The following is a 14327-nucleotide window of genomic DNA, read 5'->3' as shown; positions in this document are numbered from 1 at the left end:
TCCAGTCTATAGTCTAGTCTATAGTCCAGTCTATAGTCTAGTCTATAGTCTAGTCTATAGTCTAGTCTATAGTCTAGTCTATAGTCTAGTCTATAGTCTAGTCTATAGACTAGACTATAGACTGGACTATAGACTAGACTATAGACTGGACTATAGACTAGTCTATAGTCGATATCAAAACAATAGTCTAGTCTATAGACTAGTCTACAGTCTAGTCTATAGTCTAGTCTATAGTCTAGTCTACAGTCTAGTTTATAGTCTAGTCTATAGCCTAGTCTATAGTCTATTCTATAGTCTAGTCTATAGTCTAGTCTACAGTCTAGTCTATAGTCTAGTCTATAGTCTAGTATATAGTCTAGTCTATAGTCTAGTCTATAGTCTAGTCTAAAGTCTAGTCTATAGTCTAGTATATAGTCTATATACTAGTCTATAGTCTAGTCTACTGTCTAGTCTGTAGTCTACAATTTCCATCTTCATCAATTTAAGAAGTTCACTGTCAACAGGTTCGTAACTATAAAAAGTTTATTTTACCATTTAATCTCATACAAATGATTGAAAATTAGCTCAACATATTGTCTATTGCTGCATATGAGAACATTTGTTAAGTTTTTCTTTTTAAAAACTTTATCACAAAATATAAAACAATCAATATTCTTTTCTCTCTCTTTTATTTAGCATAAAGTTGCTATTCTGCGGTTAAGCTAAATCATTTTACGATATCAAAACAATGAATATATATAACAGACAGATTACCCCGGGGTAAATAAAATTTTTAGAGTAAATGAATTACTCGTATGTGTGCACGTGGTAGTACATCTAAATATAAATAATAAGTCCACATAATGAATGAGGAATAAACATATAGGAAATGAGTAAACTTGACATTATAACGATGATGATGATGTTGATAATAATGCTCTTCAATGGCGGAGTTGTCGGTCTCGCATTTATGAAAAACCAGCAAAAACAAATCGAAACAAGTTAAACAATTGAAATATAATGAAAGTTACCCTTAATAATAATACAAGTTTGTTCTATTTCAATAAGCCCCCAAGGCGACTGTAATATGTCGCAATTATTTTTATGCCGAAATAAAAGCTTTCATGTAAAATGAGAGGAATTTTGTGGAAATTATAAGGGAGAATTAGAGATAGTGAGACATTTGAATTGGTATTTATGACCTAATAGGAAATTTAAGAATGGAAGTTATAGGCTAACTAACTAACTAACTAACTAACTAACTAACTAACTAACTAACTAACTAACTAACTAACTAACTAACTAACTAACTAACTACTAACTAACTAACTAACTAACTAACTAACTAACTAACTACTAACTAACTAACTAACTAACTAACTAACTAACTAACTACTAGACTAACTACTAACTAACTAACTAACTAACTAACTAACTAACTAACTAACTAACTAACTAACTAACTACTAACTAACTAACTACTAACTAACTAACTAACTAACTAACTAACTACTAACTAACTACTACTAACTAACTAACTAACTAACTAACTAACTAACTACTAACTAACTAACTACTACTAACTAACTAACTAACTAACTAACTAACTAACTAACTAACTAACTAACTAACTAACTAACTAACTAACTAACTAACTAACTAACTAACTAACTAACTACTAACTAACTAACTAACTAACTAACTAACTAACTAACTAACTAACTAACTAACTAACTAACTAACTAACTAACTAACTAACTAACTAACTAACTAACTAACTAACTAACTAACTAACTAACTAACTAACTAACTAACTAACTAACTAACTAACTAACTAACTAACTAACTAACTAACTACTAACTAACTAACTAACTACTAACTAACTAACTAACTAACTAACTAACTAACTAACTAACTAACTAACTAACTACTAACTACTAACTAACTAACTAACTAACTAACTACTAACAACTAACTAACTAACTAACTAACTACTAACTAACTAACTAACTACTAACTAACTAACTAACTAACTAACTAACTAACTAACTAACTAACTAACTAACTAACTAACTAACTAACTAACTAACTAACTAACTAACTAACTAACTAACTAACTAACTAACTAACTAACTAACTAACTAACTAACTAACTAACTAACTAACTAACTAACTAACTAACTACTAACTAACTAACTAACTAACTAACTAACTAACTAACTAACTAACTAACTACTACTAACTAACTAACTAACTAACTAACTAACTAACTAACTAACTAACTAACTAACTAACTAACTAACTAACTAACTACTAACTAACTAACTACTAACTAACTACTAACTAACTAACTAACTAACTAACTAACTAACTAACTAACTAACTAACTAACTAACTAACTAACTAACTAACTAACTAACTACTACTAACTAACTAACTAACTACTAACTAACTAACTACTAACTAACTAACTAACTAACTAACTAACTAACTAACTAACTAACTAACTAACTAACTAACTAACTAACTAACTAACTAACTAACTAACTAACTAACTACTAACTAACTAACTAACTAACTAACTAACTAACTAACTAACTACTAACTAACTAACTAACTACTAACTAACTAACTAACTAACTAACTAACTAACTAACTAACTAACTAACTAACTAACTAACTAACTAACTAACTAACTAACTAACTAACTAACTAACTAACTAACTAACTAACTAACTAACTACTAACTAACTAACTAACTAACTAACTAACTAACTAACTAACTAACTAACTAACTAACTAACTAACTAACTAACTAACTAACTACTAACTAACTAACTAACTAACTAACTAACTACTAACTAACTAACTACTACCTAACTACTAACTAACTAACTAACTAACTAACTAACTAACTAACTAACTAACTAACTAACTAACTACCTAACTAACTAACTTACTAAGGTTTCGAATGCTGAGAGCAGAAGTATTGTCGTGTTAATGTTTTGAATTGAAATTTCTGGGATGAGTAACCAAGTGGATCTAGAGTTTATAATATATAGTTCTTTATAGTTCTAGTAAATTTCATATACATTTAAGTAGTAAATTCTTTTAAACCGGATAAGAATCAAAACTTTGGGAAAGTCTGAACTCACTGTTTTAGGGTTATGAGGTCTAAATTAAAAACGGAACTCTTGTTATCGTACTAAGTGTTCTAAACTACAGTTGAAATTTAAAAACATTTCATTCCTTCTTATGAAAACATTTAAAATGTTGGACTAGTCATCAGATGTCGATGAAGGTAGAATCATTGTGTTAAAATTCCAATGTAATTGTTAAAACATCCAGTCTAATTTAGAGCCACTGTAAATGAAGTATATTTAGAATTGTGATCTAGTGAGTCTACTATTCCCTTTGATCTATATAAAAGTCATCGATAATGATCTTTATTGAATCTTTTCATTCTATCTATTAAATCTCATATTCCCATGAAGTTATACAATTTTAACACTTGTTTTCACCTATTCCTATCATTAATCTAACCCAGTGAGTATGCATTACACAAACTTGATTAATATTCCTACAGGGCATAGGGTAAAAAAACTCTTTGATCGTTAAAGGCTGCTGATTGGCTAATAGTTCTAGTTGCTAGTAAAAGAGTTCTACAGCTCAGCCAAAAAGATTAAAGCAACAATATTAGACGAAAACACAAAAACAACCCTCTCCATAGGAAGAGGATTTTAAATGGCGCCCTCACGACCACGACCAATACGCACAGGGTTGGTCAAGTGAGGAACGCGACAATATAAAATACAAGTAACACCCTTAAAGGTTGTTTAGTTGGTTTATTCACGTGATGCGAGCAACAACAAACCGCTGTTGGAAATAAAAATTTATTAAAAAACAACAACAACAAAACAATGCTACAAGAAAAACGAGAATTATAAAGTGAAATTGAAAAAAATAAAACCGTTATTAAAAGTGTAATACGAGAAAAAGAAAGAAAACGCTTTAAAAATGTCTTCGTGTTATAGCGGTTTTGAAGATCGTTCTTTTGATTTTCCCGAAGATGATGATAACTCTTCATTCGATAGTGGTTATGAAAAAAGTTTTGAAACCGCCAATGAGTGTCATTTAAAACCACGTAAATTAGTGTTTGATAATTGTGGAGATTTTTATAATAATGCACCGGTTCAGGGAGATTTTAATGGACATTTACCTAACGGCTATAACAGCTTACCCATGGAGCATTCTTTGATACCAGGATTATTTGATACCGGCAGTAATCACAGCTCACGCAGTGGACGTACGCTTGTAGAACACATTATCAGCAAGGCACCACCAGATGATCTAGAGTTCTCACCGAAGCTGGGAGATCAAACATCTACGCCGAGTAAAAAATCTTCGGGTGAGAGTGGTGATGATCAACCAACTGAACCAAGACCAAAACGTAAATATGCCGTCGGCAAAAATCGCATGACTCGTTCGCGCAGTCCCACACAGGTGGTGCGCATTAAGAAATTTCGCCGCATTAAGGCCAATGATCGCGAACGTAATCGCATGCATACGCTGAATGATGCCTTAGAACGTTTGCGTGTTACTTTGCCACAATTGCCGGAGGAAACGAAATTGACTAAAATAGAGATTTTACGTTTTGCGCACAATTACATATTTGCCTTGGAACAGGTTTTGGAAAGTGGTGGCACTTTGAATTTGGATTTAGAGAAATTACAGAATTTTACTTTGAGCGGCGAGAGAATAACTAAGGAACTATTCGATGCCATATTTGTTAACCCACAACAGTATCCTATGATGGCGGGAGGAGGTTATATGGGTTTTGGTAGAATGCCTTATCCTCCTCATATGCCCTTTAACCAAACAACAGGTTTAGGAGCTGCAGGCAGTACATATCAACCGAACTTTAATAGGCAGCCTAATGTAACACCTAACACCCACTCTCCAGCAAATCCGGGCTTTACACAACAAGATTTCTTAAGTAGCATGCGTCACTATAGCAGTCAACAATGCCACCAGCCTGAACGTCGAATGGATACAAATTTCTCACAAGAAAAATATGATCTCTTTAAGGGCACATTTGAAGCAGCTGCTGATATTAAACCTACAATCAGTACAGGGACACCCACTACCAATACAATGGGCTATGCGTCAATGAATGCGGGCTATAATGATGTTACATCTGCATCATCCGCACATATCACTGCCAGCACTCATTTACCCTCACATACAACAGCTGCAACAGCTTCAAATGGATCTCCAGCAGAGTTACAATATCACCAGCATCATCATCATCATAATAGTAGTTTTTATACACAAACTCCTCCATGGAAGGATTTCAATGAACAGGTGATTAATGTAGGTCCATCTAAAGGTCATGCTCAATATGGAGCTGTATAGCCGAAATTTCAAAAGGGTTTACTTTTTATTACTATATGTTTTGCAATATAAGCTTTCCGATAAAGCTTTTGATAGGTGTTTGATAAAAGTTTAGGATTTTAGTTTCCCTGGATATAACTTTCAAGCGATATTAGTTTGCAATAGATAGTTCTAAAACCGAAAGCGCAATTATTGGAATTCTATTGGACCCTACAACTCAATAAGAATATGATGTCGTTATAACTGAACCATCCAGTCGGATGTGAAGTTAGTGTTCGCAAAACGTTGGTAGTGTCAACTGAAATTGTTTGCTAGTAGAAACAAAACTCTATAATTTGCTTCTCAAGAACTTTGATTCTTAAAATTAATCTATATCATTTGTTGAACTCAAGATTCCACTGGATTGAAACGAAACCCATAAAGTTTTGTGTCTTTTTTAAAGATTTCAGATTGTGAGGTGTAAAATTCAAAGTGGCAACATTTCAGAAAGGATTTTTGATCTCTAATATATTATGTATGGATTTAGAAATGCAATCACCTCGATGACCACTTTTATCTTGTATAAATTCGACTTGTCTGAACTAAAAGTTGTCAAAAGTTTTAATGCAAATACATTAAACTTTTTAAGAAGAATTATAACGTTTAAAGTCTTAAAATTTCATCTTTGAAATCCGCTGATGAGAAACTCAAGATATATTAGAATTAAAAGCTTTCGATTTCAAAACTTTAAAAAACTTTGAATTCTCTAAATATCAGCAGTTCAAAACAAAATGTTAAGTAGAAATATTGCAAGATTTCAATCTTCAATACGATCGAAACGTTCATTTAGTCTCAATTAACATTTCATTCCCTATCGACCCTGAATATTGATCCTGTTTCTATTCTAAAACTTTTATAAGCTCAAATAACTAACTTTCAAAAGCTTTATTGGAATTTGTAAGAATTTTAATGATAAAAATCGGCGTGATATATAATTATAAGATAGTTAAGTAAAAAATTTATATGCAACCAAAACTTTGGACTAAACAATGGTATGAGGTCTATCTTTAATAACTACTGGGGTAAAATTATAGCTTTCAGATACAAATCTCTATAACAATTGTAAAGAGATTTCATACAATTGTAAAGAGATGAATGCTGCCTCATCTGTAAAACAGGATCACCTGAACTTTTTAAGCATAAAGCTTTAATGAATTGAAAAGCTTAAAAATTTTAAAATACCATTGTTTACTTTCAAAGTTATTAATCAAGGCTAAGGGAATTATTAACAGTGAGGGAAACAATTTTAAAATATAGAAGTGATCTTCAGAATTGTTTAAAAAACAACTGTAATGATCTTTTTATATTTTTAAATTGAAAAACTATTTTAAAAAACTGTAGTAAACCCAAGGCATAAAAACCCCGAATTTAATAATTAATTAATTTATTTAATAATTTTATTAATTCCTAATAAAATTGTTAAATTTTTTAACAAAAATTAACTTTTTCATTTAACACATTTGGCTGCTAAATGGAAGACATTAATATTTTTTAACAAAGCACTTCATAAATCTGTTGTTTATTGATAAATTTCTTTCTCTACAACAGATTTGTCAATGTTCTTTATAAAAAAAGGTCTCCTAAATCCCAAATAAAAATTCTCTTTTGTAAAAATATTCAAAATTTTTAACAAAAGACAATTTTTTTATACAAAAAAACTAACAGTAAATGAATGGTTGTTTTAAATAAATTATGTAATGCAAGTACCTTAATTATTATTAAATTATATACTGATATTTATATTTTTATAAAACTAATCAAGAAACCAAAAAAAAACACGCATATATATTTTTGTAAACATTTTATCTTAAATTAAGTAAATTATAATAAAGAAAATCTCTAAAACTGTCCAGTTACTAAGGTTGGTTAAACACGAAATTTTAACTGTAGTTAAATTGAGTTTTTCTGTTTAAATTACAGTTTAGATTTTATTTATTTAACAGTCCTACGATCAGGTAATAGAAACTAGTCCATTTTATTGTTCAAAGTATTGCACTTTTTTCAGGGTAAATTTTAAGTATTATTAAGTTTATTGTAAAGATATTTTTGCAGAAAATTTCAAAACGAATTATGTATTTTTGAATAATGAAAAGAAATAAAGTTGAAATAAAACTGAAATTATGACTTTTTTTCAAGTTTTATATGAAATTACTGCCAAGGACTTAGTGGGTACCAGCGTGAAAACAATATCGAACAAAGAGTTTGGAAAGTACACCCAAAGAACTACTAACTAACTCACTAACTACTAACTAACTAACTAACTAACTAACTAACTAACGACTAACTAACGAACTAACTTCCTAACTAACTAACTAACTAAACTAACTACTACTAACTAACTAATAACTACTACTAACTAACGAACTAACGAACTAATAACGAACGAACAAACTAAAACTAACGAAACGAACTAACGAAACTAACTAACGAACAACGAACAACTGAACTAATAACGAACGAACTAACTAACGAACACAACGAACTAACGAACTAACGAACGAACTAACAACGAACGAACTAACTAACTAAACTAACTAACTAACTAACTAAAACTAACAACTAACGAACGAACTAACTAACGAACGAACGAACAACTAACTAACTAACAACTAAAACTAACTAACGAACTAAAACTAAACGAACGAACTAACTAACGAAACGAACGAACAACTAACTAACTAACTAAACGAACGAACGAATAACGAACGAAGAACGAACTAAAGAACGAACTAACTAACGAACGAACTAACTAACTACTACTAACTAACGAACGAACGAACGAACGAAACGAAACGAACTAACGAACGAACGAAACGAACGAACTAACGAACGAACTAACGAACGACTAACGAACTAACTAACTAACGAACGAACGAACGAACTAACAACTAACGAACGAACTAAGAACAACTAACGAACGAACGAACGAACTAACGAACTACTAACGAACGAACGAAACGAAAAACGAACTAACTAACGAACTAAACTAACTAAGAAACTAACTAACGAACGAACAAACGAACTAACGAAAGAACTAACTAACGAACTAATAACAACTAAACTAACTAACTAACTAACTAACGAACTAACTAACTGAACTAACGAACTAACTAACGAACAAACTAAAACGAACTAACTAACTAACTAACTAACTAACTAACTAACTAACTAACTAACTAACTAACGAACGAACGAACGAACGAACTAACTAACTAACTAACAACTAACTAACTAACTAACGAACTAACTAACTAACTAACTAACTAACTAAAACTAACGAACTAACTAACTAACTAACTAACGAACTAACTAACTAAGTAACTAACTAACTAACTAACTAACTAACTAACTAACTAACTAACTAACTAACTAACTAACTAACTAACTAACTAACTAACTAACTAACTAACTAACTAACTAACTAACTAACTAACTAACTAACTACCTAACTAACTAACTAACTGACTAACTGACTGACTAACTAACTAACTAACTAAAATCCTACAACATACATACATATCTTTCTGACTAGGTGGATTCACCTCATAGTTTGAAGAACTTTCTTAAATGAAGAACTATAGTTCTTCTATATATAGGATTCCGTCGGAGAATTCAATAATTATCGCGACTAGGTTCTTAAACGACTAAAATGCATTAGTCTCTTGCAATCCAAAGTTAACGTTTTTAAGACCCGATTTAGAATTTAAGGTTTTATTGGAAAAAGCTATTTGTGAGACTATGTAATGTATTTTTTGCCATTTTCAAACTATGTATACAAACATGACCCAGTAGTCGCCTATGCACCTGAAGGGTAAAATATGTTCAAAATTATATTCTTATCGGTTAAATATCCAAACATGTGCGTTAAAATATCGATGTCAAAATTCTTAAATTGGTCTGAAACATGTAAATATCTTATCCATGAGTCCACATGTTTTGCATACTTTGGTTTCCCTGTTAATAAATCATTTCATGAAGGAATTTTGTATTTAGCAACAGGCAATGCAAAAGGTTATACACTTCTTATCCTCATTTAAAATACAGACATACCTATGAGACACTTTAATTTGCGACTGCAATATGCAATTAAAATGGAAAGAAACATAAAATAGACTTACCATTCTACTACTTTCAATGTTCTGAGAGGTTAGTTCAGTATTTCCATACATCTTTTGACACACATCTTTTTCGTTTTCAATATAAACAACCGATATAAATACACAAATGCATTTAGAAAGATATCACACGTTATAATAATTTCCTTTTATTAATTACTAATTTTGCAATTTCATAAAAAAACAATATTTTCATCACATTTCCTCTGTTTACTTTGGCACAACATACACACACGAACAAAAACATCGTATTACCAGCATGAAAAAAAACAACAACCAACCATACACGTAGGTACATAAAAAATTTTTGGCCAAAAATTTTCTTCACAATTCTTGCAACTCGAAAATCAAAGCAAATAATTGTTAATTTCCATTTATTTCCAGCACAAACTATTAAACAATCATTATTTTACATTTATTTCTTTGAATTTTTATATTTTAAAAACTTTTACTAATTAATTTTAATTATTTTACCAAAAATCTTCACTTAAACAAACGCATTATCACAGAATTAAGAAAAGAAACTGACAAATAAAAGAAAACTGCAAATGACTTAAGAAAGTTCTACTAGTAATGCGAATGAGTGTGTGCATTAAGATTAAAGAAAAGCTTTTGTGCTGCAACAACAAGTGGGTTTTATTGTTGTTTCCTTAGTAGGAAGCTTTTTGTAGCAAAAGCCAAAATAGAACGTTTAAGGAGGAGCTTAAGAATCAGTGATGCTAACTATTAAATAAATAAAAGCGTAAATTAATATTAAGAACAGGGCGTTTATAATAATTATTAAAGATGAAATCAAATATGTAGATTTAACCTTTAAATTATATATATAAAAATGAATGTGTGTTTATAGACGGCTAAACGGCTGGACAGATTTTCTTGAAATTTTAACAGTACCTTCATGTATATCTGGAAGGAACTATAGGCTGCTTTTTATTTTAAAATTTCAAGTAGTCGAGGTGCCACGCCTACTTATTAAATAACTATTAAAAGTCATATATCTTGGAAACTGGTACAATTAGAGTTCTCAAATTTTGCACGGACAACTTTGACATCCATAAGAATATTTTTGGACAAAATGGGCGGAATGACTATAGTGGGCGTGGCACCTTGCATATTGAGAAAATATTAAATCTGTATATCTCGGAAAATGTAACAGTTAGAGCCCGCAAATTTGGTCGGAGCCACATAAGTCTCAATATAATTAGTTATGATAAAAAGTGGGCGAACTAGCAGTAGGGGGCGTGGCACCTCCCATATTAATTAAATACACAAATTCGTTTATCTTGGAAACTATTGGAGTTAAAAGCTTCAAATTTTGCACGAAGAACTTTAGCATCCATGTAAATATTTAAGGTAATAAATTGGCGGACTACCAATGGGGGGAGCGGCACCTCCCATATGAATTTAATACAACAAAATATTTTATCTAAGAAACTAATAGAACTAGATTCCTTAAATTTTGCAAAAAGGACTTTCATATTCATCTGAACCTTTTTGGAAAAAAACGGACTTTCATCAGGGGGTGGCTTGGTAACCCCATATGAATTATATAGAAAAATTTGTATATCTGAGATACTGTAGAGAAAAATGGGCGGACTTTGAGGGGATTGGTCCCTCCCATATGAATTAAATACAATACAATATTATTTACATTTTTCATAGCTTACATTAAAATCTTTATTAGCGTTCCGAAAAATTGGCGAACTTGCAATAATTTCAGTGGCATTTCCCATGTGTAAGTGGATTTTTTTTTTTGCTTTTAGGGTAGCTAGTGTATAGTATAGCTAGTGTTTATATAAAAGTTATTTATGCTGAATTATATCCTGATATTAATATAATTTAGATAATATGGAATTAAAATCATTTTTTGAAGGAGAATTTGTATGGGGCTAGAGTCAAATTAGGTCCAAACAATACAAAAATCGATATAAATGAGTTTGCTATTTTCCTTAGTGATAATGCTGATTCTTTAAATAACATGGACTTCTTTGACCCTAGTCCCCATACAAACCCTCCTTCAGAGAATGACTTAAATTCCATAATTCTCCTTTTAATATCAATATCACGATAAAATTTGGCATAAATAACTTTTATATCAACATAAATCATTCCACCAAATTTAATGAGGATCGGCCTACATTTAGCCCTATCCTTCACATAAAACATCCTTCAGAAAATCGGTTTTTGAACAATTTTGTATTAAGAAAAAGATCAATAATATTGTCAATTGTTAACTGATTAAAAAAAAAACAAAGTTGCGTTTTACTCGTGAACAGACATAGTTTTCTAATACATTAATAAACAGTACGGTTCTTATATAAAATACTTTGAAAAAACATCTCCAAACATGAAAAACGATGCAAAACTAAAATCAAAAATATGTTTGCCGATAAAATATACACATATTTATCCAGCTTATTTAAATATCATATACGTCATTTTAAAGGCCTCAGCTTCTTATTTTTTAAATCCGTTGAGAAACTTAAAATCGGTTGAGACTCAACTATGTTACTGACTTTTAAGTGCTTAAAGATATGAAAAACCGGTTTTTACACGTAATTGGGAAATTTCAAAAACAGATTCTTGTTCTACTTGGATCCTTTCCGAAAAAGAGTATCACTTGCCAGGTATTTCGATTTTCGTTTATTTTGTTTCACTGTGTTATAGAACGAAAAAGTAAAAAAAGTCCCTTTTTATAGATTTTCCTTAAATGATGCATGTTTAATTTTGAAGCTGTAATACCTCTCATACAGATTTTTATATAACAAGGAACTCCAATTTTATGTTTTTAGGTTCAATATTCTAGAAAATTCGAAAAGTATTAGTAAAAGAGCAAAATAGCATCAGATTATTTTAGAAAACTCAAAAAGTATGAAAAAGTACCAAACGACCACTTTTATTTAATTTCATGATCCAAAGTTTAATATTATAGGAAAAATTGTCCAAAGGAGTTCAAATAGCTATTTCTTCATTCTTTAAAAAAAATATTTTTTTTTTTAATTTAAAATTTTTTTAAATATTTTTTTTATAATTTTTTTTTAATTTTCTTTTAATCGGCGTTTTTTGTGTCTGGTCTACTATCTCATAGCACTAACCTTGGTACACATTTCATCGAAATCGGAAGACATGGATTTTTAAAGTTGGGTCACTTGACACGAAATTCTCCATATGTATTTATAAATTAAAAGTAATAAGTCTTTAAAATTCTCTAGACTTCGGTCCATAATTTATTTAAACTTAATCCCCTATAAAGAGTACCATTCGAAAACTCAAATATTCACTAATAAACTCAAATATTTTATACCTTTAAACGATTTGAAAATAAACTTTCCGTCTGGTAATCAAACCCACGACCTCCGGTCTACCAGACCAGAACACTAACCTACCGGAGCCTACAAACTATATTTCAAATTAATTCATAGAATATAACTTTTATTTCAAACGATGTTTCAGCCCTCTTGAGATTTGTACTAGCCTTCAGTAAACCCAAAGTATATTAATAAAGTAGCATCACTTGAACAGCTGACTATTTTTTTTAAACTAGATAAATGAAGCAAGTTGTCAAAGTTTGTTTTGAAAATTGTTAACATTGTTTACGTCGCCATTTTTAAATTGTGTTTTGCTATTTGTAAAAATTTGTGAAAAGTTGAAAAATTGAATTAAAAGTGGTTTTAAAGTAGTTTAAAAGTGTAATAAATTGTATAATATATAATAATATAATTAAATTGTTAATATTTTTAACTTAAAAGTAATATTTTTTATTTATGTTATGTTCACATTGTTGTTCAAGGAAATTTTATTTTGACACAATCTTAAATTATTCCAAAAACAAAATACATGTGGTTGTTGTAGATGTTGTTGTACAACAAGAGATGTCGCTACTTTATTAATATACTTTGAGTAAACCGATAAAGTTGTCGCATGCCAAAGAAAATTTCAAAAGTGACTGTCAATGGGACATGTACCAAATCAGAAACAATACATTTTCGAATTTATTGGGAAAACTGGGCATTTCTAAAGATAATTATTACCGAATTCGTGTTTAGCAAGTGTTTTTATATAATGCTAGCTTGGTCTCCATTCATGAAGCTGATCCTATACAGAATAAAAATATTTTAAAATAGTGCTTTCCTTTCAAAATCGTCAATATTCTAACACACTGTTACAATTGACAACACTGTTTCAACGTCAAGTCCTTCAACTTTCTTCTTTATTTTTTAGTTTCTTATTAATTTTCATGCGGTTTAGGTTGTTCTCATAATTAAGTGATTAAAATTTAATTTTTAAATAGTTTCAAGTGTTAAATTGTTATAAATTTTACATAAAAATATAGTGCAATTGTTGTTTTATTAGAATGTAATAAAATATTAAAGAAATCTTTGTTAATTAAAGTTTAATTGAAGTGTAAAGAAAATGTTTCACTAAAAATTCTATTATGTGACGTCATCATCAGTTCATTGACTTTGGCGCGTGAGTTGTTTTTTTGTTCTTATGTGTGCGAGTGTAGGTGTGTAATTTGCAAAAACAAAACAGCAGCAACAGGCAAGTGCAATTGATTTTATAGAAAAAAAGAGAAAAACGAATGGATTAAGAAGTAAAGAGAAAACTTTTAATGGACAAAATTAAGAAAATTTTAAGGCGGATATTGGAGATAATTAAACGAAGATATTGGTAAGTTGTTTATTGATATTAAATTTGTTTATTTTTAGTACATTTTAGTAAATTTTTTATTGTTCCACTGATGCCTTTTGAGTTTTCTATAATATTGAATCTAGAAACATAAAATTTAACATTCACAG

At 29.8% G+C, this 14327-nt stretch overlaps 1 protein-coding gene across 1 annotated transcript; it reads left to right on the top strand.

Moving 5' to 3' along the window:
- The first annotated feature begins 3997 nt into the window (after positions 1 to 3997).
- Positions 3998 to 5395, top strand: LOC119611267 (basic helix-loop-helix neural transcription factor TAP). The gene has a single exon (XM_037966793.1). The coding sequence runs from the start codon at positions 3998 to 4000 to the stop codon at positions 5393 to 5395; it is 1398 nt and encodes a 465-aa protein (XP_037822721.1).
- Positions 5396 to 14327: the final 8932 nt, after the last annotated feature.

Source organism: Lucilia sericata, unplaced genomic scaffold (genome assembly GCF_015586225.1).
Source record: "Lucilia sericata isolate MDLA Ls3-8-SP2 unplaced genomic scaffold, ASM1558622v1 Contig001400F_arrow, whole genome shotgun sequence".
NCBI classification, from domain to species: domain Eukaryota; kingdom Metazoa; phylum Arthropoda; class Insecta; order Diptera; family Calliphoridae; genus Lucilia; species Lucilia sericata.
The sequence above is the reverse complement of the archived record's forward strand: the minus strand, read 5'-3'. Positions and strand labels throughout refer to the sequence as shown.

What these genes read in the sequence shown, in the direction of transcription:
- LOC119611267 (XM_037966793.1), top strand. Translation starts at nt 3,998, where the DNA reads ATGTCTTCGTGTTATAGCGGTTTTGAAGATCGTTCTTTTGATTTTCCC.